General features: G+C 49.7%; 1 protein-coding gene across 4 annotated transcripts in view; it reads left to right on the forward strand.

Moving 5' to 3' along the window:
* Positions 1-25,961, forward strand: part of LOC142487969 (uncharacterized) — a 95,242-nt gene that overhangs the window by 27,196 nt on the left and 42,085 nt on the right. For 2 of the 4 annotated variants that reach the window (XM_075588189.1, XM_075588190.1), the window contains one exon: positions 11,670-11,886. In XM_075588189.1, the coding sequence (XP_075444304.1) occupies positions 11,863-11,886 (24 nt within the window). In that variant the 5' untranslated portion in view covers positions 11,670-11,862. Of the gene's footprint in view, positions 1-8,871; positions 8,928-11,669; positions 11,887-18,206; positions 18,253-25,961 lie in introns of those variants that run through there. The other 2 variants (XM_075588193.1, XM_075588191.1) reach the window with 2 other exon arrangements.

Genomic DNA, 25,961 nt, shown 5'->3' on the forward strand with positions numbered 1-25,961 from the left:
CTCGACCATCCTGCTCTCCATACTCACGACCACGGCATTGCACCTCGACCATCCTGCTCTCCATACTCCCGACCACGGCATTGTACCTCGATCATCCTGCTCTCCATACTCACGACCACGGCATTGCACCTCGACCATCCTGCACTCCATACTCCCGGCCACGGCATTGTACCTCGACCATCCTGCTCTCCATACTCCCGACCACAGCATTGTACCTCGACCATCCTGCTCTCCATACTCCCGACCACGGCATTGCACCTCGACCATCCTGCTCACCATACTCCCGACCACGGCATTGTACCTCGACCATCCTGCTCTCCATACTCACGACTATGGCATTGCACCTCGACCATCCTGCTCTCCATACTCCCGACCATGGCATTGTACCTCGACCATCCTCCTCTCCATACTCCCGACCCCAGCATTGTACCTCGACCATCCTGCTCTCCATACTCCCGGCCACGGCATTGTACCTCGACCATCCTGCTCTCCATACTCCCGACCACGGCATTGTACCTCGACCATCCTGCACTCTCCAAACCCCACCTTGGCAAGTATTAACGACTACCCTGACATCTCTACCCCAGACCCGGTTAGCACGACTACTCTACACTCCGGACGTGATCTCCGTGTCTGTGGCTGGTGTGTTCATACTCGCATCTCAGTGCAGGGGTCTCGTCTTGTTTGTGGTGAGCACAGCGTAACAATATCCACATCTCTCCAAAAGGTCGAAATAGCTGTCATGAATGGTTTCTCTGGCTTTGCATCTAATCCCATGCTGTGCTTAAAAGCTGTGTGAACAGAGAGCATTAGCTTATAAGGGTTTAATGTAAAACCAGGCGGTGGGGCTTCGACGCGGTTCAGGCCGCACCAGCGCTTGCTTTCGGGGGACGTCTGGACTCACCCGCTCCACCTCACGGGTAGGTGAACTCTTCTTTGCAGCACCGCTGTATTGGTCCGCCGGTTGGTGCGTCGCCATCCATGCAAGGCTGTCTTGATAATCGTCCGATGATTGAGGCAGGGACACCTTCACAGGGGAACGACGTTGGGGCACCTCGCAGTCACTGGCGGCAATTGGCACGGAGCGGTCCCGCTCCGGCGCCACCAGCAGTACTCGGCATCCACATTCTCCCAGGGCAGTCACCTTACTCTTCTTGGGTTCCGCCATCACGGGTTCCTGCTCTGGAACCAGGTCTGGAACCGGGATGCGCGGACCTCCTGGAACATCAGTTAGGGCACACGGGCCTGTCTTGATTGCAGCCTCAAGCCTGTCCACTTCTATCAGTGTCGCTTGCATGCCGTTCGTCTGGACAATGACTGGGGGAAACGGTTCTACCGGCCACAGGTAGAATATGCCACACTGCAGGCAGCGCACAGTGGTACTGGGTTCGTCCCCGGGTAACCTGCAGTGCAGACACAGACACAGTAAGAATTCCTGGCCGCCTACTTCTACTACCAGGAAGCCTCTTTGAAGTTGATAGGTGGTTAGGCGACACGCAGCCATACTGCTCTTAGTTCGGGCAGTTTTGGGTACAAGGGTTAGAGAAACAACTCCTTCTCAATTGCCAGCTCAGAGAAACAGAGGGTGTGGCAGCTCGCATCCGGCTCCTCCTTCAGTTTGGGAAGAGCTCTGGGATTGGTGCTCACTGTGCCTCCTCCCTCTGATGGAGATTAGATGAGGGGCACTCGGCGTCAAGACGTTACTTCGGCTCCGCTCTGAGCCAGTCCCAGAGTAGGTGGGCGTGGCTCCTGCTTTCGCACCATCTTACAGAGGTGGAGCTCTGGCTTTCGCACCAGACCCGGGCACATTTCTGCAAACAACTCTCTTGCAGCCTGTTTGCACGCAGCACGTGCGCCATCCAGACTGGGCGGTAGCCCCCATTTTAGGTTCCGCAGAGCATGCAGTGCACTATCTCGCATAGAAGCCGTTTTAAAATCACACAGTCCATGCAATGCACTCCTTTGCCGGCAGTCGCCATCTTGGGTGGAATAAACTGTTTCAGTGTCGCACACCCCTCACGATTTTGTAGAGGGCCCGCTCTCCTGACCCATCTGCAGCTCAATGTACCCCAGGCTAGGCAAAACTCCCTCATGCACCATACTGCAAATGATTGCACAACAATACAAGTGCTCTGTGGTTATAGTCTGGTTAATGGCTAGAAGTACCCTGGGCTTCTCCCTGCAGTACTCGGCATCTCCCCATCTTGGCTGTCAGTGTCTCGCAGATCCTTCCCTCTGTGGCTCCTGGGGAACACCCAGGTACACCTCCTCCTAGGCATTCCGATTATCCACCTCAGGTTTGACTAGTATAGCTGTAGCCTTGTCTCCAGATCTATTTACCCCTTTAGGGCTAGTCTAGGTCGTGCTTTGCAAGGTTTCTGTTCCTCCTGACTACCTCTAGACTCCCTCCTTCCATAGAACTTGCTCTGGAACCATACATTCTTTTCTTTCAGTTCTGCTTCACTGAAAGCCTGTCCTGATCTCTTTGACAAAGCCCCACGCGGGTGAAATGCGTTAGAGTTTCACTGGGGGATTTTCCCTTTTTATCCCTGTTTGCCAATGGTTAAATAAAGTATATTTTTAGCGCAGTCCAGCCTTCTGCAGTTTTTGCCTTGCAGTGCCTGCTGTTCTCTCCCTCCTCAGTGAGAGATCCCCTTTGGATAGTTCACACAGCTTTGAGCACGCTCATCCGGACACAGTCATCACCTCTAGTAAGTGAACTTTATATTTTCTATTGATGGAGCCTCCCCAGGCGGACTGACCTCATATGCGGTTTTCATTGAAGGGGTTTGTGCCAGTCGTGAGACCCCTCCCCCCCCCCGGTCATCCCTCTCTCATTCATGTTACACCGCTAGGCTGTTCCCCACACTAGGGGTTATCATTGGCTTTGGCCTCATTTATTTTACTGCCTACTATCTGACTGCATCATCCGGATTTATCGGCAGTACTGAAACTATATATTTGGTGGGAATTTACCCTGTAGCACTCGTCAGTTGGGATGATCGTTCGCCTCATTTCCCCTGATCTCAGCAGCGCCTCCAAATGTAGCCCTCTTTCCCTCTAGTGTGCAGGGTCTACTAGTGCTGGCGTTATCTGTTGCCTCACAGAGATCTGAGCCTCCGCCACTGGGAGCCTGGGATAACAGATGTACTGAGTGGCAGCGCCTCTACCTGCACGGGATCCCAATTAGGTGAGATAACCCCGAGCAGTAACCAATAATAACAGCCCACAGATTATAACAATAACCTTTACTGTGACAGATAAACATAGGCAGCATAGATGAAATAGCAACACTACTGGTTAGAGCTATACCTCGCCATGCAGGGCTTTGTCCCACCACCATGTACCCCCACACCGTGTCCACTGTACCAGAGGAGTCCCATGGTCACTTCACCCACTGAGTGTCCCCAAAAGATGCCCACCCCATTACGCGTGATCAGAGCCTTCACTGTACAGTGCGTTGGTGCACTTTTGTGGAAAGGTACCTGCAGGGTGTGTCCACACCCGGGTGCGCTGATGAAGAAGAGCAATGGGATCCGCCGATCCAACTATATCCTCCGCCGTGTGGAACGCCTTCCACTGGAGTGACCGCCGCGGTGATAGCCTCTCTCTCAGTCCAGTAGTCTGGTCCCAGACTATGGCCATCAGGTTGCTCCGTGAAGCAGCTGTGGCCCTGAACTTTACTAGCAACTATAGGGCAGGTCCCTACCTAATGGGCCTGTCCCTATAGCAGTGATCGGATTAACATAGCGGGGGTCCCTGGCAGTCTCATTCCATTTGAATGGGACTGCCAGGAACCCCCGCTCTGTTAATCCGATGGGCCATTAGTCTGCCTTCAGAAATGTCACAGAAATGTTGCAGCATTACTGGAAGATTGCCCCAGATTTTCCCGGGCAAGTGTTCGGATACTCGTGGCTGCATTATTATATACTGTGACATACTTAGTCCTACCAGCACACTGAATGATACTTCACTATGGGAAACGAAACTAAGTGTACACTGCTGTGATTGATCACCCTCTCTGACCACTGAGTCGGCTGAGAATTAACTGACCTTAACCACAGCAAGCACACTGTGTTTTCATTGATAGGGCACATGCACTAATGATCAGTGACTAGAGATTGCATCCTTTAACCCTGTGTTGACTGATCATCTTGTGTTTGATCTGTTTTCCTCTGTGCAAACCAATAGACTGTCTGCTATATACAGTAAATTGCAGACTGTACTGGTATATATGTGTAGCCCTGTTTCCCCCCAGAACACAGGAAGCTACCAGTGCTGCTCGTATACCTGTTGGCTCTAGGAGCCTGAGCCTCTGCCACGTAGAGCCTGGGGTATATATATACTTACTATGGTGCAGCGCCTGCACCTGTGAGGAATCCCAGCACAGCGGAAGCAGCCCCTCACAGGACACAGTAAATTGAACATTCACACAGTGATAAAAATAGAATAACCTTTACTGTAACGATTTATATGTGATAGGACTCTCACCCTAATAACTATAATGATGGATCCACAACTGCCCCACGCCTCGCAGGGCCTTCTCCAACTGTAATTCCCAGCACCGTGTGTCCCACCCCGTGTCCACAGTGATGCGTAGTCCCTTGGTCACTTAACCCAGAGGGGCGCAAACTTTTTTCCCTGCGCCCCCCTACCGGCGGTCCCCTCACTCCCGCACCCCCCTAACCCCCATTCACCTGCGCTCCGGCGTCATGACGTCACGTTGCCATAGCAACGTGACGTCACATGACCTCGCGGTGTCATTTTGATGCCGCATTGCCATGGCGACACAGGAAGAAAGCCGCCGGAGCCTAGGTAAGTGAAGGTTTACAGAGGCCCTGCAGCTCCCCCGGCACTTAATTTAAGTGCCTTCGGGAAGCGTACAGGGCCTCTGTAAACCCCGCGCCCCCCTGCTGGCAGTCCCATACCCCCCCTGGGGGTCGCGCCGCCCACTTAACCCAACAGTGTCCCCAAAGAACCCACCCTTATAGGCGTGGTCAGCGCCTGTGTATGTTGGTGCACTTTACAGACTGTACCTGCCGGGCGTGCCAGCCTGTCTGCAGAGATATCTCCACTCCTATTGGCTACTGAGCAGCAGGTGACTGCCCCTGAGGAGCATGGGACCTGTAGTTACTACTCCAGAGCCTGGTCCTATTGGCTGCTGCTTCGCGCACTATCTCCTGCGCATGCGCGACACATTAATGGGCAGTGCGCTAGTCGCTTCTACTGCGCCAAGGGGTCCGGGCTGCACATGTATACACACTATACTGAACTAATATTTGAAAGGACTAGCAGATGTAATTTGAAACACATTAGGCACAAATACAATATATACAAAAGGCTATATTGTAATCTACTTGGTGGTCAGACATACTGTATCATCATAAGACATCACACATTGCTCCATTGCAACATAGGGGTAATATGTCGTGAGCCAGCACTAATCTGTGATTGCAAGTTTCTTTGGTAGCTACTACTGGTACAATAGTGGTTAATGTACCACTAAGTATACTTGATTGCGCATTTTTACAGCCAAGTATTTATTACTAAAGTGTTTGTGTGAGGTAGCAGCGTTCCATTCTCCAACCTAGTGGTATCATGTCCGGTCTCTCACCACCGGGGTTTTATATATTCACATGGTAAATACATGGTAAATACACACCAAAGTTAATACAGCTCAAGCCCGTTATAGCGCGATCCGCTTATAACCCGGTTTGAGCGTGGACCTGAATTTTAAAAAAAAAAAAAAAATTTTTTTAAAAATTTTTTTTTGCACACACACTGCACACACTCACTGCACACTGCACGCATTCACAACACACACTCACAGCACGCTGCACACACTCACAGCACACTTCACACACGCATAGCACACACTCACAGCACACTGCATACACTCACAGCACACTGCATACACTCACAGCACACTGCACACAATCACAGCACACTGCACACAATCACAGCACACTGCACACACACAGCACAATGCACACACACAGCACACACACACACTGACACACTGCAACACACACACACACACACACACACAGTGAAATACACATACACACACAGAGACACACTGACTCTTTAAGGGAGCTTGCTCTCGCAAGACGGAAGCAGAAGCAGGAAGCAGAGACAGGGAGAAGAGCTGCCAGATGCCAGGTAAATGCTGGGTGCTGTTGCCGCTGGCCCACCGGGTCTGGGAACACTGGGAGAGTTCTCAGCTTTCCCCCTCCGGCGCACACGGTACCACCACAAAAAAAAAAAAAAATTTCCGCGACCCCGTTTATAACGCGTGGTCGCGGGTGGCCCCCGAGGACCGCGCTATAACGGGGTTAAGCTGTAATTGTTAAATACATTTTAATTATTTTTGTTGAATAACATCCCATGAGAGGAAGTTACTGTAACCAGTCTCCCTATTTGTCCTACTGTAGTCTAGTAATTTACTTTACACTACACCTATTATAGGTTATAGGAATGAATAATTTATCAGGCCGAGTGCAACATTTTGGAATCTATCCTGATCTTCTTCGATCAGACTATGTATTCTAGTATCATTCGGGTCCCTTTCTGTTTGGAGTAAAAGTCCCAGCACCTTAACACGTCATCTCTACAGCTCCCTGATTCAAAGTAGATGCGTACAACGCTGTATCCATTTGTGATGGGGTTTACAAACCCATCACTTGCAAACCAGCCGTACAAACAAATGTTTGTCAGGCATGCTGCCTGACTGCTAGGAACTCCCCTGCTCAAAAGACAGGCAGCTAATTAAGGCAGAGGGCTAGAACCTGTAGCCACTCTCAGGAGCTATATAGTCTGGCTTCTGAGAAAACACAGGGGCTCATTCTGGTCTTAGCCAGGGAAGAGACAGGAGTCCAGGAGGCAAGTGGTTATATTGCTTTATAGAAAAATAAATAAATTTAAAAAAATAATATATATATATATTTGTGTGTGTGTGTGTCTGTGTCTGTGTCTGTGTCTGTGTGTGTGTGTGTGTGTGTGTGTGTTTGTGTGTGTTTCTGTTTCTGTTAAGAAGTATCTTTTGTAAACCTTATGGCAGAAGTGTTTTTCCTAAGCCTATTAAGAAGTGTTAATGGCCTGGACAATAAACTTCTTGCAACTTCTTGGTTGCATAAGGACTAATTGTTGAACAGACTAGGGAAAGTTTGTTACACCATGTTACCCACGTGCCCGGACGTGTTTCTTTTACGTGGTACCTAACCATCAAATGGTTTGAAAACGAGAGGAAACTCTCAATGTATCACTTCCTGGTAACACATTTTCTAAATAAATACATTTACAAATGTAACACATATAATTACAAACAATGTCTTCAAAGTGCAGGTCTCCCAAAGACAGAGATTCAAAGTAGAGAGTCACACGTTCATAATGACGTTCTCCATGTAACGTGACAGCCATGATCAGTGGAACAGCAAAGTTTCAGGTCCCACATGGACCTTTCATCAGGTCACCTGATTACACCATGGGAACTAAACCGTGGTCTTCCCACTGTTCTTGGCTGTCACATTAAAAGGAGAACGTCATTATGAACGTGTGAGCAGAGCTCTCCTTTGTATCTCTGTCTTTGAGGAGACCTGCACTTTGAAGACATTGTTTGTCTGTGTTTTGTTGGCTGCACAAGCCGGATTCTTCTCGCCTGAAGCTGTTTCCCAACACTTTGGAATTGTACACACACATAATTATACTCCAGCTGCTGTGTTGCAGCGGGACTAATGTGTTATCGCACCTGTTGTAATGACAACTGGTGCAATAGCGTGTGTTACAGCCAGGGTTCCCACCTCTCCGGGTTTGACCCAGGCACTCTGGGTTTCGGGCTCTTACCTCTAGGCTACGGGTTTCGCCTTTCAATCTCCGGGTGGCGGAGGGGTGCGGCGTCTTAGTCTCCTGCAACTCCCCCTCCAACTACAGTGAACATGGCTGCGCGGCGTCAAATGACGCCGCGTTGCCATGACAACAGGACGCGAGCGCCACAGCGCCACATTACCATGGCAACGTGACATCGCGCAGCGCCATGACGGCACAGTGTCCTGTTGTTATGGCAATGCGGTGTCATTTGATGCCACGCAGCCATGCTCACTGCAGTTGGAGGGGGAGTTGCAGAAGGACGCTGGGAGGCGCCACCGCACCAAGTAAGGGGATTTTTTTTTTTTTACATTTTCTCCGGGTTGGCCTTCAGTAGAAGGTGGCGACCCTGGTTACATCTGTATGTACAAGGTGCATATATGTTGTGTGTGTGTATGTATATAATCCATGTGTGGTACATGTGATGTGTGTGACTGGGACACGTTTGTTCATGCTGCATGCATCTGGTGTGTGAACTGTACCTAGTTTGCATGCGTGGCTGGTATGTGTATCTGATGCGTGTACACATGTACATGTTCTGTGGTTTTGGTGCGTCTGTACTGTATATGTGTGGAGTTTGCTTATTGTATGGTAGGGGGATTCTGGTGTGTGTGTGTGTCTACATCTGTGTATGGTGTGTGGGCCGTCTGATTCTTTGCCCAGTGTGTTGCACTTGCCTCCCCCCCAGGGGCTAAATTTCACCAGTCAGTCCCTGGCAGCACAGAAGGGTGGGAGGCGAGGCCCGATCCAATGGTGCGAACCGGAAGTGAGTCCTAACTTCCGGTGTCTGTCACTGGGACAAACCTCCCCTCCTCCACAGTGAGAGGTAGGGACTTGGGAGAGGGAGAGAATGGAGGGGGTAGGGAGCAGGGGCGCAATCAGAATCTCTGAATGGGGTGTGCAGTGTTTACCTGCCTTCCGCATCGTCGTCATGGCTCCACTGTGTCACGTGATGGTGCGTTGTCATGGCAACGAGTCAGCATGTGACGTTGCATCACCATGACGACACAACGTCACATGAGGCCGACGAAGTTCATTGCTGTAGGGTAGAGCGCGGGGCCTCTGTAAGTGCAATACCAATGCTTGGGGGGGTGCAAAGGCACCCTTGCACCCCCCTCCCCCCGGTTGTACTACTGGTAGGGAGAGAATGGAGGGGGGGGGAAAGAATGAAAGGGGGAAGGAGACATTGAAGGAGGGAAGGAGAGAATGGAGCAGTGGGGGTAGGGAGAAGAGGAGGCATGGGGGGAAGAGGGAGGGGGAGGGCGGGGAGAGAGAATGGAGAAGGGAGGTATGGGGGAGAAAGGGGAGGCATTGGATGGGGGAGAAAGGGGAAGGGCGCAGTTGGTGAGGTCATTAGTTTTATAAGTATATATTTTTAACGTGTTCCGGTTTTTACGTTTGCAAACCTGGTCACCCTAACCCCCGGGACCGCTGCCCCTCCCGCACTCAGAGGGTTAAACCTTGTGTTTGAGAAGATGAACTGGGTTCTATGCGGATGTTTGGACAATAACTCCTGTGCCAAAATAATTGCCGGGATCTAGTTAGCACATTATTTAAATATATTACAAAGCACCTCTGCCAACAGGTTAGTAACCCCGTCTCTGCCAGGCAGGCCAGAAATGAAACATGAGAACGGCAACATCTCCCTTCCCCTTTCCGTCCTACCTGTGCCCCTCCTGTATATATTCACCTGGCCACAGCTTCTCCAACCCTCAGATTGCTAAATTGTCCTGGCGCTGCCGCAACTATATTCCTTACTTGTAATCCCGGTGTACGCCAAGAGGTCCCCCGTTCTGGTGGGAGTCTCACAGGTGGCATAGGCGCTTCTCCTCTAGTGATGCGCCCTTATCTGCAAGCAATGTGCAAGGACACCTGGCCCCTGATGTACTGCACTTCCCTTTGCGAAATGAGCAAAGTTCTGGCGAAAAGGTGCAAACTCTGGCAACGTTTAGCTGGTATTTATAGGGGGACACTAGCCATACATTCCCCCCCCCCCCCCAAATCTATGGAAAGGCCCTGGATTTGTTTTGCAAATTTGACAGCCTCAGAGTTCCACCGGACAACCGCCATTTCTGCGTCACGTGATCCGTCCCGAAGAGATCGCGTGACGCGGCGGGTCCCGCGAAACACGGGATAACGCAGTCGCATAAAGCAATGTGCAGGTCGCAGGTTGCATTAACCTTTTTTTTTTTTTTAAATGTTTTTATTATTTTTGGGGTGAAAACAACATAGGAGTTATAGGAATTATCTATACAGCAGCACAGTAAATGCTTCTTTTAACATTTTTCTTTTTCAAACTTCTGGAAACATACATGGACATTAGATCAAAATAACTTTCAGAAGAAAAAAAAGGTTAGAACTTATTTGTGCCACTTTCTCCTATTCACTTTGTTCTTGTGCTTTGCGTATTTTTGCTCTATTAAATGAACCATGGATGATATTATAAAAAGAAAGGACAGAGGAGAGGTGAAGAAGAGAGAGAGGAGAGGAATAAAAAAAAGGGGGGGGTGGGGAGAAGGGCTCAGGTAGAAGGGGAGTGGGGACTCACCTCATCCCTCCACCCGCATCCTGGTCCGACGCAAGGTCTCGCTTTCCTTTTCTTTCATTTAATTTTCATTTTAGTTCTTGTGTCTTAGCTCATGCCTCCCAGACCTTGTGAAACTGGTCTATTTTTAAATTGAGGATGGCTGGGAGATGTTCCTTGAGTCTGACCTCATTGATTCTATGGGTGACCATGTGTTTTGAAGGTGCTTTAATTTAATAGAAGAACTACCGAATTCACAGAGGAAAATGGCATCGTTCATCCTCACTGCAGCCCGATGCTAAATAACAGTGAAGTATTAACCTTTCTTAATGTACCAGGTGACGTCCGGGTCAAACGCTCGCTATTTAGGGGCAGATCGTCCTCACCTCTTTGGCGGAGCGACGGGTGTCCGATTGCATCACGTGATCTCTTCCACGAGCGAGCACGGGGACGTGGAAGTGCTGGGGGCAACCGAAAAAAACATTTGGCAAAAGGGGGGGACGTTTTGTCTTTTTGATTTAAAAAAAAAATGTAAAAAGACGAAATTCCCCGCGTTTTGCCGTGTAAAATACTCCCCGTTGTTACAAATGGCTACGTCTTTTTAAAACTACAAAGAAAAAGAGCGAACGGAAAAACAGAATCAGTTTTCTGTAATCAAGCAAAATTACACTACATTTATGAGAACTTTCTGTAAAAAAAAGTGTGTGTGTGTGTTTGTTTGTGTGTTTTTTTGGCCTGGTTAGTTTTGTGTTCTCACCAGTCACCCACAGTATTGTATTGTATTGTGTTGTATGTCTTTATTTATATAGCGCCATTAATGTACATAGCGCTTCACAGTAGTAATACACGTGGTAATCAAATAAATAACAGATAATATAAATAACAGATCATGGGAATAAGTGCTTTAGACATAAAAGTAACATAAAGGAAGAGGAGTCCCTGCCCCGAGGAGCTTACAGTCTAATTGGTAGGTAGGGAGAACGTACAGAGACAGTAGGAGGGAGTCCTGGTAAGTGCGTCTGCAGGGGGCCAAGCTTTATGTATCATGTGTTCAGAATATCCACAGTGCTATTCATATGCTTCTTTAAGCAAGTGTGTCTTAAGGTGGGTCTTAAAGGTGGATAGAGAAGGTGCTAGTCGGGTACTGAGGGGAAGGGCATTCCAGAGGTGCGGGGCAGTCAGTGAAAAAGGTTTAAGGCGGGAGAGGGCTTTAGATACAAAGGGGGTAGTTAATGATTGGGGTTTAACAGAAGTGCTTCTGTCTCATCCTTATACTTCCCAGCTCCGCCTGTAACATTCCAGCCCCAGACTGCCTGCACCTGTGAGAACTTTCTCACTCCTGTGGGGATTGGCAGCAAATTTAAAAAGAGCAGCAGGTCTCTCTGACGACGGGATAAAGAAAGCAACCGGCTAGAGTTTTCTTGATAACGACTGCAATTCAGCGCCCCTAGGTCATAACGTCTTCATGTACAAAGATGTCCAGGACGCTTCCAGTGCAGGTAATGTAGCATTTTCTCCCATAGATGTAATGTGTGAGGTTTTTATGCATCAAACCCAGTTCTCATCGGTCTGGGACGTTTGGTTCTGGCCATTTTGCCGCGCCTCTCCCCACCTCCGGCCACTTTGCTGCTGGCCACTAAGGTAAGTGGCTTACCCTAAAACCCCGTACGCTAACCACTAAACCCCTTAAATTAACCCCCTACCCTCACCAGTAATAAAACTTACCTTAGAAGCAGCGGATCGGCTGCGGCGGAGGATCTGTCTGCGGCGAAGCGACGGCGGCCGTCTGGTCGCGGTGAAACGGCCACGACCAAATGTCCCATTCCGGTCCTCAAGACCTGTCAAGTTTGAAGGATATCCCAGCTTCAGCAGAGGTGGCTCAGTTAAAGACCGCACCACCTGTGCTGAAGCAGGGATATCCTTAGGACCGGTTTTGGGGGGTGGGGGGGGTTCTTGAGGGCTAGAATTGAGAACCCCCTTTGCAAACAGCAGGGCTTGAGAACTGTTGGGAAGTGTTTACACGTATGTAAGTGTTCCTGCTGCATGCTGTAATAGACATGTAAAAACAGAAATACACATACTTCTGTTTGCAGAGAGGTCTCGTTAAAAACAAAAGTTCTAATCATTATAGAGATGCCTGTCAAATGTGTTTGGCTGTTTGCAATTAGCAATGCCATGTAAACAAAATCTTTCTGATCAACCTCACATTACGAAATGTATTTCTATATACAGTATTTTGATTCAGCGTCTTTATCCTGCAAAATAATAACCATTAATCAACAGCGTTCGGTTACGGTTTAGAAGACCCCAAACCTACTTTTTTTTTTAGTTCTTAATTGGATATTTCACCTTGACTTTTTGTCTCTGTGAAAGCAGATCGGGAGCCTGTTTTTAATTTATCTTAACGATGCAGATAACGGCAGCTAAGAAAATAAAAACCTGGTTGCTTTTTTTTTTTTTTTATCGTATTAGCTTTTTTTTTGCGACAGAGACGTTGAGTAAAAAGATCCCTTTTTTATTTTAATGTCAACTGCAGATTATACAAATGCTTGTATAAAAATGTGTTAGATGGACAGATTTGTTTGAGATCTGTCTAATATACTCCCAGCCTCAATTGACCTACAGGTACCATTTATTATTTGTGGGTGTGGCTAACAGTTAAAACCCTTTCAAAACATGTGTGGAGTCTGGCTGTGGATCTATACCGGGGAGCGGGAAACTCCAGTCCAAGTGCCACCAACAGGTCAGGTTTTCAGTATATCCCTGCTTCAGCACAAATCAAGTGCCACCAACAGGTCAGATTTTCAGTATATCCCTGCTTCAGCGCAGATGCAGTGGGTTGATTGAGCCACCTGCACAGAAGCAGGGAAATCCTGAGATCCTGAGCCGTTGGTGGCCCCCTGAGGACTGGAGTCGCCCACCCCTTGAATTATGCTGTACTTGTACGGGAAGCTCGGGCAGTATATACACATTGAGATGCTCAGTTCATCTGTTGGCCAAGGTAAAGCCGACACATTTTTCTCAATCGTCGATTCATCATAAATGTACTCCCACATTTTTGGGGCAACAAGAAAAACAAAGAAGACAAAAAAAAAATGTGAAAGGTGATTAAAAAAAACAGGGGCACCAATGCATCAATGTCAAAATGAATTTAGCAACACTTTATCCATTTTTTTTTTAATTGAATGAACATTTGCTTAATGTCTACGATGGTTTTTTTTTTTGTTTTGTCCTGAAGGAATCTATTTATCAGAGGCTCCTGGCTGCAAAATTAGAGTAAAACAAAGCGTCGTGGTTATCCAGGAAAATGAATCCTATGGAAAGCAAGGCTTTTTTTTTGCCCTGTGCTGTCGTTGCAACCCCGTTAGCACACGTCTTCCTCCAGTTCTGCAGCTGTTAGACTTTGTATAAGTAGACCCGTCAATATTTTTCCCTACTGGATAATAAAGGATATTTGATTTCGCAAATGTCTGCTTTAGTAATCTCTCTATCTCTATCTCTCTCCTCTCTATCTCTAATGGAAATATTACTGTGTGCTCATTTGTATGTCTCAGACAGGTCTTCAACCCTGCCTTTCATCATCACCCAGCACACAGCGCTTCCACTGCAGCAAGGGATTCTGGGAAATGACATGCAAATGATCACACCGTGTCACCTTGAGCTTCAAATCCATTTTGACATGGATCCCTATAAGCTTATGCTTGCTGCATTGCACAGCTTTTCAGCACAGCCTAGGTTAAGATACACAGCCAGTAAACCTACCCACAGTGTGTGTGTGTGTACAGTATGTGTGTGTGTATAATTATATATCTATGTAACGGGTATTCCACCCCACCCAATCTCATATATAGTGTGGGTGAGTAGAACATGCGGTGTTACCGGTGTGGTGCGTATACCTGCAGGCTCACAGGAGGTCTGAGCCTCCGCTAGTGAGAGCCTGGGGTGAATCCTCTGGAACGAATCTACTTTCAGCGCCTCCACCTGTGTAGGATTCTATGGAAGTGTAGAATGACCCTACATAGGAACCCAATCAGAAACCACACACACAGTGATTATATAACTAAGGACTTTACTAACGAATAATAATGATAACCTGTGTCTCTCTCACGGTGAGACACTAACAGTGACGTCTCGCAGGACGATTCCCAAACACTAGGTGATCCCACCCAGTGTCCCAAGAACCCCACCCAATGTCCCGTACTCCTACAGAGATAGTCAATGGGTGACTGCGCAGTCACTAAGAACCTCTAGGCCTGTTGGTGCACATGTGATGGTATAATACCTGCCGAGCACTCCGGTGCTCGGGTCAGCAACAAACTTCTCAAAGGGTCAGACGTGTGATGAGTCCGTCTGATCCTCCAACCGAACTCCTTACACGTGCGGACCACTAGGGCGGTCCCACTCTGGAATCGTCTCTGTGGACCCCAACGTGGGTCCAACCGCTTCCACAGGAACAGCAGCAGCCGCTGTGTCCCTATCTATATAAATGGTACTAACGTGACAGGAACCCTAACCTAGGGCCTGTCCCTGTAGTACAGCAACCTGTAGTGGCTTGGGGAACTCCTAGGGCCTGCAGGGGGTAATGACCTGTCCCACTCCCCCAACTACCCAAGTCCCTTCGGTAAGTGATCTGGAATGGACTAGAGTACTCTTCCATGCAGTACTTGGGCGTCTACCTACTGTTGGCTAGCCTAGTGCAGATCCTCTCCAGAATTCCTGACCTCGTTAACAGGCTATCCCTTCAGGCATCCTACCCCTAGCGCTACCTCAAGGTGACTAGAACAGCTATAGCCCTTCTCCAGACCCACTACTCTCTGACTAGTCCCAGCGCCTACCGCAGCAAGCTGTAACTCACTGGAGGCTGCAGCCAACGTGCTGCGCAACAAGGTGCCTGCCTATCAGACCTCACAGCACTGCTCGCTGTGACCCTGACAATGCAGCACTCTAACAACACTAAGGGCAGCGTCCCTATCTTGGGCCTCCCTCAGTACTTAACCCACTACGCTAGCGGGGGGTTGGGGCCTACCTGGGGTGTGGGTACCTATGGGGTGCAGGAGCTGCTCTCACTCCCCGCACCCTTCTTCCCTCACAGCTCCCTAGCTCCAACTCTCTATCACCTTCTGAACAGTTACCCACCCAACTAGTGGGGAGTTGGGGTCTACCTGGAGTGTAGGTACCTATATGGGGCAGAAGCTGCACTCGCTCCCTACACCCTACTTCCCTAACAGCTCCCTGACTCCAACTCTATAACTGCAGACTTCCTTCTCCCAGCTCCCACTAATGTAAGTGGCAGGGTCCCTATCTTGAGGGCTGCCCCTGGCAACACTCACCTTACTGGGGAGCTGAGCTATCCTGGACCAAGGGGGTGCTGGCCTAATACAGGGGAGTCCCTCTCTCCTGTACCCCACCTCCTTCCTTCACAGGGTCCCTCCGCTGACTGACTAGCGTGGTGTAAGCCCGCGAAATGTATCCTTTCCTCCAGGGCAGTCCTGCAGCCTTATTGGCTCCTATGAGGCACCTGGTGCCTCCCTCGCTATGCTCCATGGGAGTTGTAGTCCCATAGAGCCTATCCTGGCATTGGGACCGCGTGCGCGCCTTTCCTGCGCATGCGCGAGCTATAGGGAGCTTCCTCAACCTTTCCCTACTCTGTTCTGGCCCTCGCGCGACTTTCCCTGCCTCTGGGGCTCTAACTGCGCATGCGCGATCACTGCGCATGTGCGAATGGCTAATTAATGGCGGCGCTCTCCCTATGCTTCCCTACCCCTATCTGCGCATGCGCGGCCTATCTGGGGCTCTCCTGCCCTCGCGCGATCACTGCGCATGCGCGACTTGAAGCGCAATGGCGGCGCTCTCCTCGCCGGCCGCCGGGACCTTAGAGACGCGATCGCGGCCTTAGCAACGGCCCGATCGCGTCCCCGGCAACCGGCCTGCTCGCGGAGACAGCGCACCGCTCCCTGCAACGGCCCCCACCCTTGGGATGCCCGTCGGGTCTGCCGCTGGCCTCCGGCAGTACCCGGCATCGCTTGTGCCCACGGAGGCTCCCGAGGGGGTCGCAGGGGGCAAAGGGTGACCTGGCTACATCTATAATTCTGAAAATCTTGGTTGTGAGTCTCTGTAGACCATTTGATCGGTCCGTCCGCCGTCCGTCCGCTCGCCCTCCCACAGCTCTCATTGGCCGGTGCGCTCTAACCCAGGGCTCCCCAACCCCCAGGCACGTTGCTGCTGCCTGAGGTGAGGAAATGCTCACTGGTGGTGGTGGTGTCGGCTGTTGCTGCTGGGGAGGAGGCTTAACTGAGACTGTGAGTTTTTGCCCCCCCCCCCAGCTCCGTTTTTGCCCCCCCAGCTCTGTTTTGGACCCCCACCAGCACCATTTTTGATTCCCCCCCCATCTCTGTTTTTGATTCCCCCCCCAGCTCCGTTTTTGATCCCCCCAGCTCCGTTTTTGATCTCCCCCCCAGCTCCGTTTTTGATCCCCCCCAGCTCCATTTTTGATCCCCCCCGAGCTCCGTTTTTGACCCCCCCAACACCCACACTGTCACACCCACACTGTCAGACCCACACTGTCACACCCACACTGTCACACCCACACTGTCACACCCACACTGTCACACCCACACTGTCACACCCACACTGTCACACCCACACTGTCACACCCACACTGTCACACCCACACTGTCACACCCACACTGTCACACCCACACTCACACCCACACTGTCACACCCACACTGACACACACAGACACCCCTGTTCCCCCCTGCCTGCCTTCCCCCCGCCCCTGCCTTCCCCTCACGCCACCTCCCGTCTCCCGCCACTACTTTTCACCCACCCGCCGCCTCACACCCCTGCGCCCCACAGCCGCAACCAGCACTCAACAGACACGTGCCACCTCTCACTCGACACACACCCGCCGCCTCCCGCCCCTACGCACCGACATCACTGACCAGCCGTCACACCCACTCACCACCCACCCGTCGCCTCACACCCACCCGCCACACTCACACCCCTACGCACCGACATCACTGACCAGCCGCCGCCCGCACTCACTAGACACCCGCCGCCTCACACTCTAGCGGGACCCCCACCCACAGCCAGCACTCACTACCCACCCCCCACCCGTACTGAACACCCACCCGTCGCCTCACACCCTAGCGGGACACACACCTCACATTTTACATCATTTATGTCACCAAAATATACATTGTACTGTGGTGTCTTTTCAATAAACCATTTTTAAACAACAACATAGTATTACATTTTCTTCCATGTTTCTTTTCAACATTATTATACAACCTTTCCACCAAATAGTCATCTTATTGTTCCCCTATTTATACATAATACTACCTATTGCCGGGTATATCAGCTAGTATAATAGATATGTATGTATGTATGTATGTATTTATTATTATTGTTGGTTTTTACTTCCCTGGGTTCTATTTGCTGTAAGAAACTTGTTACCTTCTTGCATTTGGGGCAGATCTTCTATCCAATGAGTTTTGCCAGCACTGCAAAAGAATATTGTTCCAGTAAGCTGTTTAAAATAGAAATACCAGATAACTGATTGAACTCTCCGATTGTACATATACCTCCTGAATGCAAGGGTGCTGGTACCTTTTTTAATCTGGTGATTTATGGGGAGAGCGAGGTTAGAGTATTACATTGGAAATTAAATCTCTTCTCCCAAAGCAATTAAGTGACAGGTGACGAACCACACCCCTTTCACAGCTCAGAGGTGGTGGGTATAAGAGTGTGAGTTTGGACCTCACAAGACAGATCCAACCAGGAGAGCATATTGAGTGCGTATATCTAATTTCTCTTCAGGACGCCTTACCTTAATGGACCTGTCACAAGACATTTGCTGGAAAAGGTTAGTTTGTCTGTTTGGCTCCTTTTTTATTTATAGCTGCCTGACACACTGCAGTATGTACGTTTGTTCCCCTTTTTGTGTAACTAGCACTGTAAAGCCTTTTTATAATATTAAAACTAAAATGTAATAAGTACTGTCTTTTGAGCTTTAATTAAACAGTGGTGAGGTTATATATGGAACACTTCATGTGACGGGCAGAGAGTCATTGTTTATATGTCATCGAGGTGGGCAGGGTGGGAACATTGTGGTCGGGTTATGGGTTAAATGCATTGGGAGGTTGGTGGGTAGGGGTTGGGGTCAGGTCTCTGGATTTAGTCTTGTCGGTGACATGGTGATGGGTCTGACAGTGGAGACGATTGGTGAAGTGGGTGACTTTGGAGGGTTTTGAGGGGACTTAAAGAAGGTTTAGGAAGAGGTGAGGGTAGGAGAGATCATGGTCATTGGGAGGGTGGGGTGATGAAGGGGTTGGCTTCTGAAGATTTGGATGTGATGAGGAAGCTTGTTCCAGTGGAGGGGGGTGAGGATGGAAAATGATCGGAATCGAGGGGGGTGGGGCGGAGTGAGGTTTGTGGCAGTTGGAAGCAAGAGATGAGTTCTGCAAGGTAAGGGGGGGGGGAGACCGTGGGGAGATTTGAAGAGGGAACATTGTTGGAAAAGTAGCCAGTACAGTTGGGAGAGGGGTGGTGTGGGCAAAGCGGGAAAAATTGAGACGTGTACAGGCTGAAGTATTTTTGATTTATTGGAGGAGTAGAGGGGGAGACTGAGAAGAAGGGAGTTACGACAGGATAAGATAAGGGAGTGGATGACAAGCCGAGGAGTGGGAAATTAATGGACACATTTTTCTTATGTTGTATAGGTGGTGGAGGTGATGTATTGGTTTAAGAGGAGAGAAGGGTCAAAGGTGATTCCAAGGTTGTGAATGGGAGGGAGAGATGGTGGGGATTTGGGAGGGAGGAGAAATCAGGAAAGTAGAGGACTTCAGTTTAACTGGGTTGATTTTGTAGGAAGTGGGAAGACATCCAGGTGGAAATGGCAGAAAGGCAGGCAGAGATACAGGTGGAAAGTTCGAATCAAAATGGTGGAAAATAGATTCTGATGTCGTCTGCAAAAAATGGAATCCTTGGGAGGAGATGAGAGCACCAAGGACGGAGCCTTGGGGAACACCCACTTGAAGGCTGGTGGGTGCAGAGGCTGAATTGTTGAAAGTGATGTAGTGGAGAGGTAGGATGAGAGTGAAGTGTCAGTGATGCCAAGGTTGGTGATGTTGGATATGAGTGAGGAGATGGACAGTGTCAAAGGCGTTGGAGAGTTTGGGTTGTGAGCTTGGGAGAGAAAGTTGTGGATGGTAAGAAGTGTAGTTTCAGTAGAGTGCGAGGGACGGAAGCCAGACTGGACAATTGGAAGGAATTAATGGGTGTGAATGAAGGCGTAGAGTTGGTTGTGAATGATACGCTGGAGGAAATTGGAGAAGTACGGGAGGGGTGAGATGGGTGTGGGGTTGGGGGTGGTGTATGGTCGAGAGATGGTTTTTTTTGAGGAGAGATGAACACAGCAGTTTTGATGGCGTCTGGGTATTGTCTGCTGGAGAGGTTGGGGGAGAGGAGGCAGTGTGGATTGAGGTCAGAAGGGGATGCTGTGTGATGGGAGAATTTTGATTGAGAGGAGGTCATCAACAGAGATTGGGCTGCAGGGGGGGCCGCAGCAGGGAAGGACACATGAATGTTAATATTTTGTGAGAAGTAGGCCAGTTCTGTCACTGGGAGGTGGGGCTTGGGTGAGAGAGATGGGGAGGGTCGTAGAAGATTGTTTAGGGTGTAGAGCAGTTGGTGTGGTTGAGGTGATAAGGGAGTTATAGTATATTTGTTTTTGCGATTTGAGAGTGAAGGTGTATTGGCGGAGCATGGATTGGAAGGTGGCGAGTGCGGATGGGGAGTGGAAAGATTTCCATGATCTTTCTGCTGTGCAAAGGGAGCTGTCGTCTTTCAGGTAAGGGGAGTGCTGATGGATCACGTGATGGAATATGTGAAAAAATAAAGATACAAATATGGTGTAGCTATACATGTGTTTTCCTATCTAAAATCAATATAATGGTCTCACTCACAAATTTATCTATGTAATCATGGCGTATCAGAGATCCTTCTCTCTCTGATCAGAGCCCTTGACTGAATCCTCACATACAGTATGGACCCTTGAAGAGACCGTCTGGAGTATGTCAACAAATTCCCTAGGAATAAGAAAGATAGCTCGCAATAGTGTTATATCGTAGAGAAAGTTATATTGTTGTGGATCGCTGGAGTCTGGCTTGTCCGATCACTACTTCTTTTGCATCCGCGTGCGTCACTTCCTCTGACGTCTCACTTCAGGGCGGAAGCAGCTTCTATGGTCCTTCTTGTCTGCTCGGCTGCCAGGACTTGCTGATACCACACTCGTAAGTCCTCCCAGGAACAGCTGGTTCTACGCGTTTCGCTAGGCTTCGTCAGGAATCGTGTACCATGTCTCCAAAGCTGGCTATTTATAGCCATTAACTATGTCTGATAACCAATCATCGAATACCTCCATAATTGCAGCTCAATTAGCAACTAAACCACTCGGCACACACCGCTTAATATGAATGAGAAGAATCATAATGTGCAAAACATGGCGCCCGGTTCCATCCTTTCTTTCCGTGCAAAGGGAGAGACTGAGTGTTTTGAGTTGGCAGGTGAGCCAAGGTTGAGGTGGCTTTGTGGAGGGAAGCACAATATGGAGTAATGCAATTGAGTCAAGGTGCGGGGGAGTTGTTTAGTGCTTCCACGGAGCTCCGCGCAATCGGGAGGTGGGACTACATGTCCCAGAATCTCAAGAGGGAGAGACTGCCCACTTGGGGTTGCCCCAGCCAATGGGATTCACGCTGGAGGGAGAGACAGGATATCCTCCGTATGCAGGCCGCGTGGGAGTCAGTCTGGACGGAGGAGTCAAAGAAGAATTTAGTATCCAGGGAGCAGTGCTTCCTGGCCTAGGACTACATCTTGCCCCCTAGGTCCCAGTTAGGCCCTGAGCCATAGTAGAGGAGTGTCTCAGGGAAGGCCCCAGATAGGGACTCTTCCCCTTACTGATATTTCTGCACCAGTGAGCGGACGGCCACGCGGTGCTCTGCGACCTGGGATCAGGCCGCAGTACCCCAGAACATTCAGGTGAGACCTTCCGGCTGGAGCTCACCTCATGAGAAGGATCAGGACCCTTAGGAGAGAGGGAATTTGTGTTGGAGGCTCCGCTATGTGAGACCCGCTCCAATCCATCGCGACAAGCAGCACCTGGGTACTGGAGTACCCAGGCAGCTCCCCAACATGCAACTACATCCATAGGGGGTAGCATTCCTCACATTTGAGTGAGAATTTCTGGGACACGATGCCAGGGGTATTAGTGCCACTGCACCCTCAGTACTTTGGGGGAACCACCACGTGTTGGGGCACTGGGTTCATACTGTGGGTACAGTTATTATATGTTATCTGTGTTGGTGTTTGTGTGTACAGTAAACCTTGGTTATATACATTGTGTGGTGTATTACTTATTACTGTATATCGGAACCTGTGAGGGGTTATCCTGCCAATGCTGGGATCCCTCAGAGATGGAGGTGCTGCACATAAGGAGAAAGAGCTCCCAGAGGCGAAGGCCTAGGCCTTCTGTGAGCAAACAGGTACAGCAGCATTCGTAGTTCCCTTAGGCATAGGGAAAGGGGGCTACATTTGGAGGTGCTGCTGAGATTCAGACCTGGGGTGCCTGAGTTGGCAGAACCAAATTTAGGGAACCATGTTCGTACCCTCCAAACAAGAGGTTCGTCAGTGGGCCGTGGAGTTTCACGAGTCTCCCCGCCACGTGGTCGCGGTGGGGGATGTCCTGGCCGGCACACCCCCACAGCAAGTCTGCACCTCCCTAAGGCAGTTTCCTGGTTTAGCCGGAGCCCGGGCCCTAGGCCGAAAGTGTGATCCTACCTACCGCTGGAATGTAGTCATAGTTACCGCTGGCAATGAGTTAAGTGAAGATGGCCCACGGGCCCTGCATTTTCCAGAAGCCTTACCCACTGGTTAGAAAAAAAGAAAAAAACGGTGCCTTACAAGTCCATGACAGTGAATGTTCTGGAAATTCAATACGAATTGGGAGAAATATCCAAAGAGAGGTTCCTGCAATTCCTTGACCAGATACAGATTCCTCCGTGTGTTCGTGATATGAAAGAAAACAAAGGGAGAAATATAGTGCAACAATGCCAGTATAATAAAAAGCTAACACTGTCTGTGAACATAAAACAATGACTCACAAGACTACACAAAAACACACAACAAGCCAGACATGGGACAAACAATGTCAAGGCTGTAAAGATAAAAGATAAAGACGGGACTCTTGACGAACGAGTCCGGCGGCGGCTCCAACGGCCCTGACGTCTGAAGGCGTTCTACCCAGACGCAGAGAGACAAGCGGAGGTCTGCAACGGCCCTGACGTCTGAAGGCGTTCTACCCAGACGCAGAGAGACAAGCGGAGGGCTTCTCGAGTGCCGCGGCGGTGTGTTCCTATGCAAAGATCTCCCTAGAGAGAGAACAGTGGACATCTACTGATCCCGTGTTCGTTGCGGTGTTGTAGCTGTGTGGTGCCGGGTAACACATGTCCTTGTACATGAAATGTCTAATATCTTGGGATCTGATGTACGCAGATATCTTACCATTTTAATAGATATATATATTTTCAAACATACTTCACCATGTGCGTCTGCGCTTCTGTTTTCTTTGTGTTTAAGCCTCAGTGGGGCCTGCTTAGCCATCCCCTGAGAATAGCCCCAGACAGAACGAAGCTAACCCAGAGTCAGCTCACAGCGGATGGTTGGATTGCCGTAGTCGACGCTCGTCCCTGGCACGAACGCAGAGAAAGTATTACAGAGATTAGCTGACAAATTTGCGCAGTCCTCCCATGGTCATCCCTATTGCAAGCTGAAAGCCTTCTCTGGGGTGCGGCCCACGCCATTTGGAGAAGAGGAGTTTGCAGAGTGGAGAGACCATGCAGTGCAAGTGCTGCCAGAATGGACTTGCATGGACGCTATCAAGAGGCTGCGAATCGTGGAGTGTTTGTGGCCCCCGGCCGCCAACATAGTGCGATTATATCATGAGTGCCATAAAGAGGCCGATGCCCAAACTCTGATTCGGGCTTAATCAAAGCCTATGGCACCAAAGACGATCCCATTGCATTGCTGGCCCAGTTCCATGCCCTCAAACAAAAGGAGGGGGAAGAATTATAAGAATTTCTTTGACGGCTGGCACTGTGGACCCTGATAAACAAGAAGGTCATCCGTGTGGCTGATCTAGATGATTGGTTCGATAATCAATTCCTGCGGGAGTGTCGCTCCCACCCCCCCTCGTGGCCAGGATCTGCTGCACTCTCTTTACAGATAACCCTCCTAACTGTGAGGATCTAATGGATCAAATACAGGATCAGGAGGTCATTCTGCAGTTTCAGGCTCCTAAGATGTCCCAGGAATCATCCAAAGGGGAGAATAAAGCAACTCCATCCAAGAAGTCTAGTGCTAAGGAGAACCCTGAGGAAAATACTCTCCAGGGTCCTTCCAGGAGGTGTTCTCCACCAGTGAGATGGATGTGGGCTGCAGCAAGAGTGCTCAACACATGATCCGATTGAATTACGCCACTGTATTTCGGGAGCGTTCCAGGCGCATAACTCCCAGAGATGTGGATGATGTGAGGGAAGTCCTGATGGAGATGGGGGGTATTGTAGTGGTCTATATGCCTCTCCTATTGTGGTAGTGCAGAAGAAGAACAGATCTGTGCACCTATGCATGGACTACCGCACCCTTAACCGCCGCACGGTCCCGGACCAATATACCTTGCTGCAGATTGAAAAGATCCTCAGTACCTTATCAGGCAGTCAGTGGCTCAGTGTGCTGGACCTGAGATCTGGATACTACCAGGTACCCATGAGCCCCGAAGACCAGGAGAAGGCAGCGTTTGTCTGCGCCCTCAGGTTTTACCAGCTCACCCGGATGCCCCAAGGCATTGTGGTGCACCTGCAACGTTCCAGAGGTTAATGGAAAAGACCATTGGTGATATGAATCCCCGGGAATGTGTGGTCTATCTAGACGATTATCATCGTGTTCGGAAGAACGTTAGAGCATGAAGAATGCCTTCTGAAGGTTCTAGATCGGCCTGAAAAGAAGGCCTGAAGTTGTCCTTGGACAAATGCCGCTTCTGCCGCACTTCGGTCACCTATGTGGGCCACATAGTGTCCGCAGAAGGAGTGGCTACCGACCCTGCTAAGGTCGAAGCCGTAGTGAACTGGCCCAGACCAGATAATGTGATGGAGCTACGATCCTTTCAGGGTTTTGCGGATACTACCAAAGATTCATAGATGGGTACTCTAGCAAGGCCGAAGTCCTCAACAATCTTTTGAAGATCTACCCAGAAGAGCCTCGGCAAAAAGCCGCAACCCCGCGAACACCGTTCGGGGACAAGTGGACTTCCACCTGTGAGAAGGCCTTCACAGGGCTGAAGAAGAGTCTCGCTGAAGCCCCTGTCTTGGCCTATGCAGACCTGGAGCAACTGTACATCCTACACGTGGATGCCAGCTTCAATGGGTTGGGAGCAGTATTACACCAAAAATACCCTACAGGCCTCCGGCTGGTAGCATATGTGAGTCATAGCGTATGTGAATCGTAGCCAAATGGCGAGCGAGCAGAATTACCCAGTCCATTAACTGGAAATCCTAGCACTCAAGTGGGCTTTTGTAGATAAGCTTTACGATTATCTTTACGGGGTCTCCTTTTGAAGTACGAACCGACAATAATCCTTTGACATATATCCTGACCTCCACCAAGTTAGATGCCACCGGCCACAGCTGGTTGGCTGCCCCCTCTAACTATCAGTTCACGCTGAAGTACAAGTCAGGGCAATTGAACAGCCTGGACTGAGTGCAACACCATACGATGGCCCTGGGATTCGGGCTATGTGCTCCACAGCGGCTATCGTAGAGGACAAAGTAGCCTTTTCCAAACTCAGAGTAGCGGATTGATTGGTGTGTCAGTCAAAGGCACTTCCTGCAGCATACTGCCATCCAGAAGGCATGTCCATCACGCAAGATACCATAATGAGGTGGAAGGAATTAGTGCATGACCCGGTGGCAACCCTTCCTTGGTGAAGCGTGCTCCCGCCGACACGGTCGTCATCATCCTGAGGTAATGGGACATGTTCCGCATGGACCGTGGCCTTCTCTACCATCCAGATATCACAACCATCCAGATAGGAGACAACTTGTCCTGCCCAGAAGCATGCAGTCAAATGACGCCCGTTGCCATGGAGACATGACCCCACGGGTCACGTGACGTCACATGACGCATCATTAGACACGAGAGGGGGCGCGACCGAAGAGGGACCAGGTAGGGGGGTGCAGGTGCGGGTAGTTTGCGCACCGCTGCTGTAACACTTAGAATAAGCACACTGAGGCGTCCTGCAGTTGGAGTATCCAGCTGGCAGTCTATCCATTCGGTTTGACATTTCTTCTCCTTTTGGAAAACGTTTTGAGACTCTTTGTTTGCTATTTAAATATCTTGCCACATTATTGGGTATAGTTCAGTGGTTCTCCAGACTATGGTGGTGAAAAATTAAACTAAAACATATACTAGGCGCTCAACCTATTAGCCTAACTTAACAATACACTATGGTGATATGTATGTGAT

The sequence above is a fragment of the Ascaphus truei genome, chromosome 2, assembly GCF_040206685.1.
Source record: "Ascaphus truei isolate aAscTru1 chromosome 2, aAscTru1.hap1, whole genome shotgun sequence".
NCBI classification, from domain to species: Eukaryota; Metazoa; Chordata; class Amphibia; order Anura; family Ascaphidae; genus Ascaphus; species Ascaphus truei.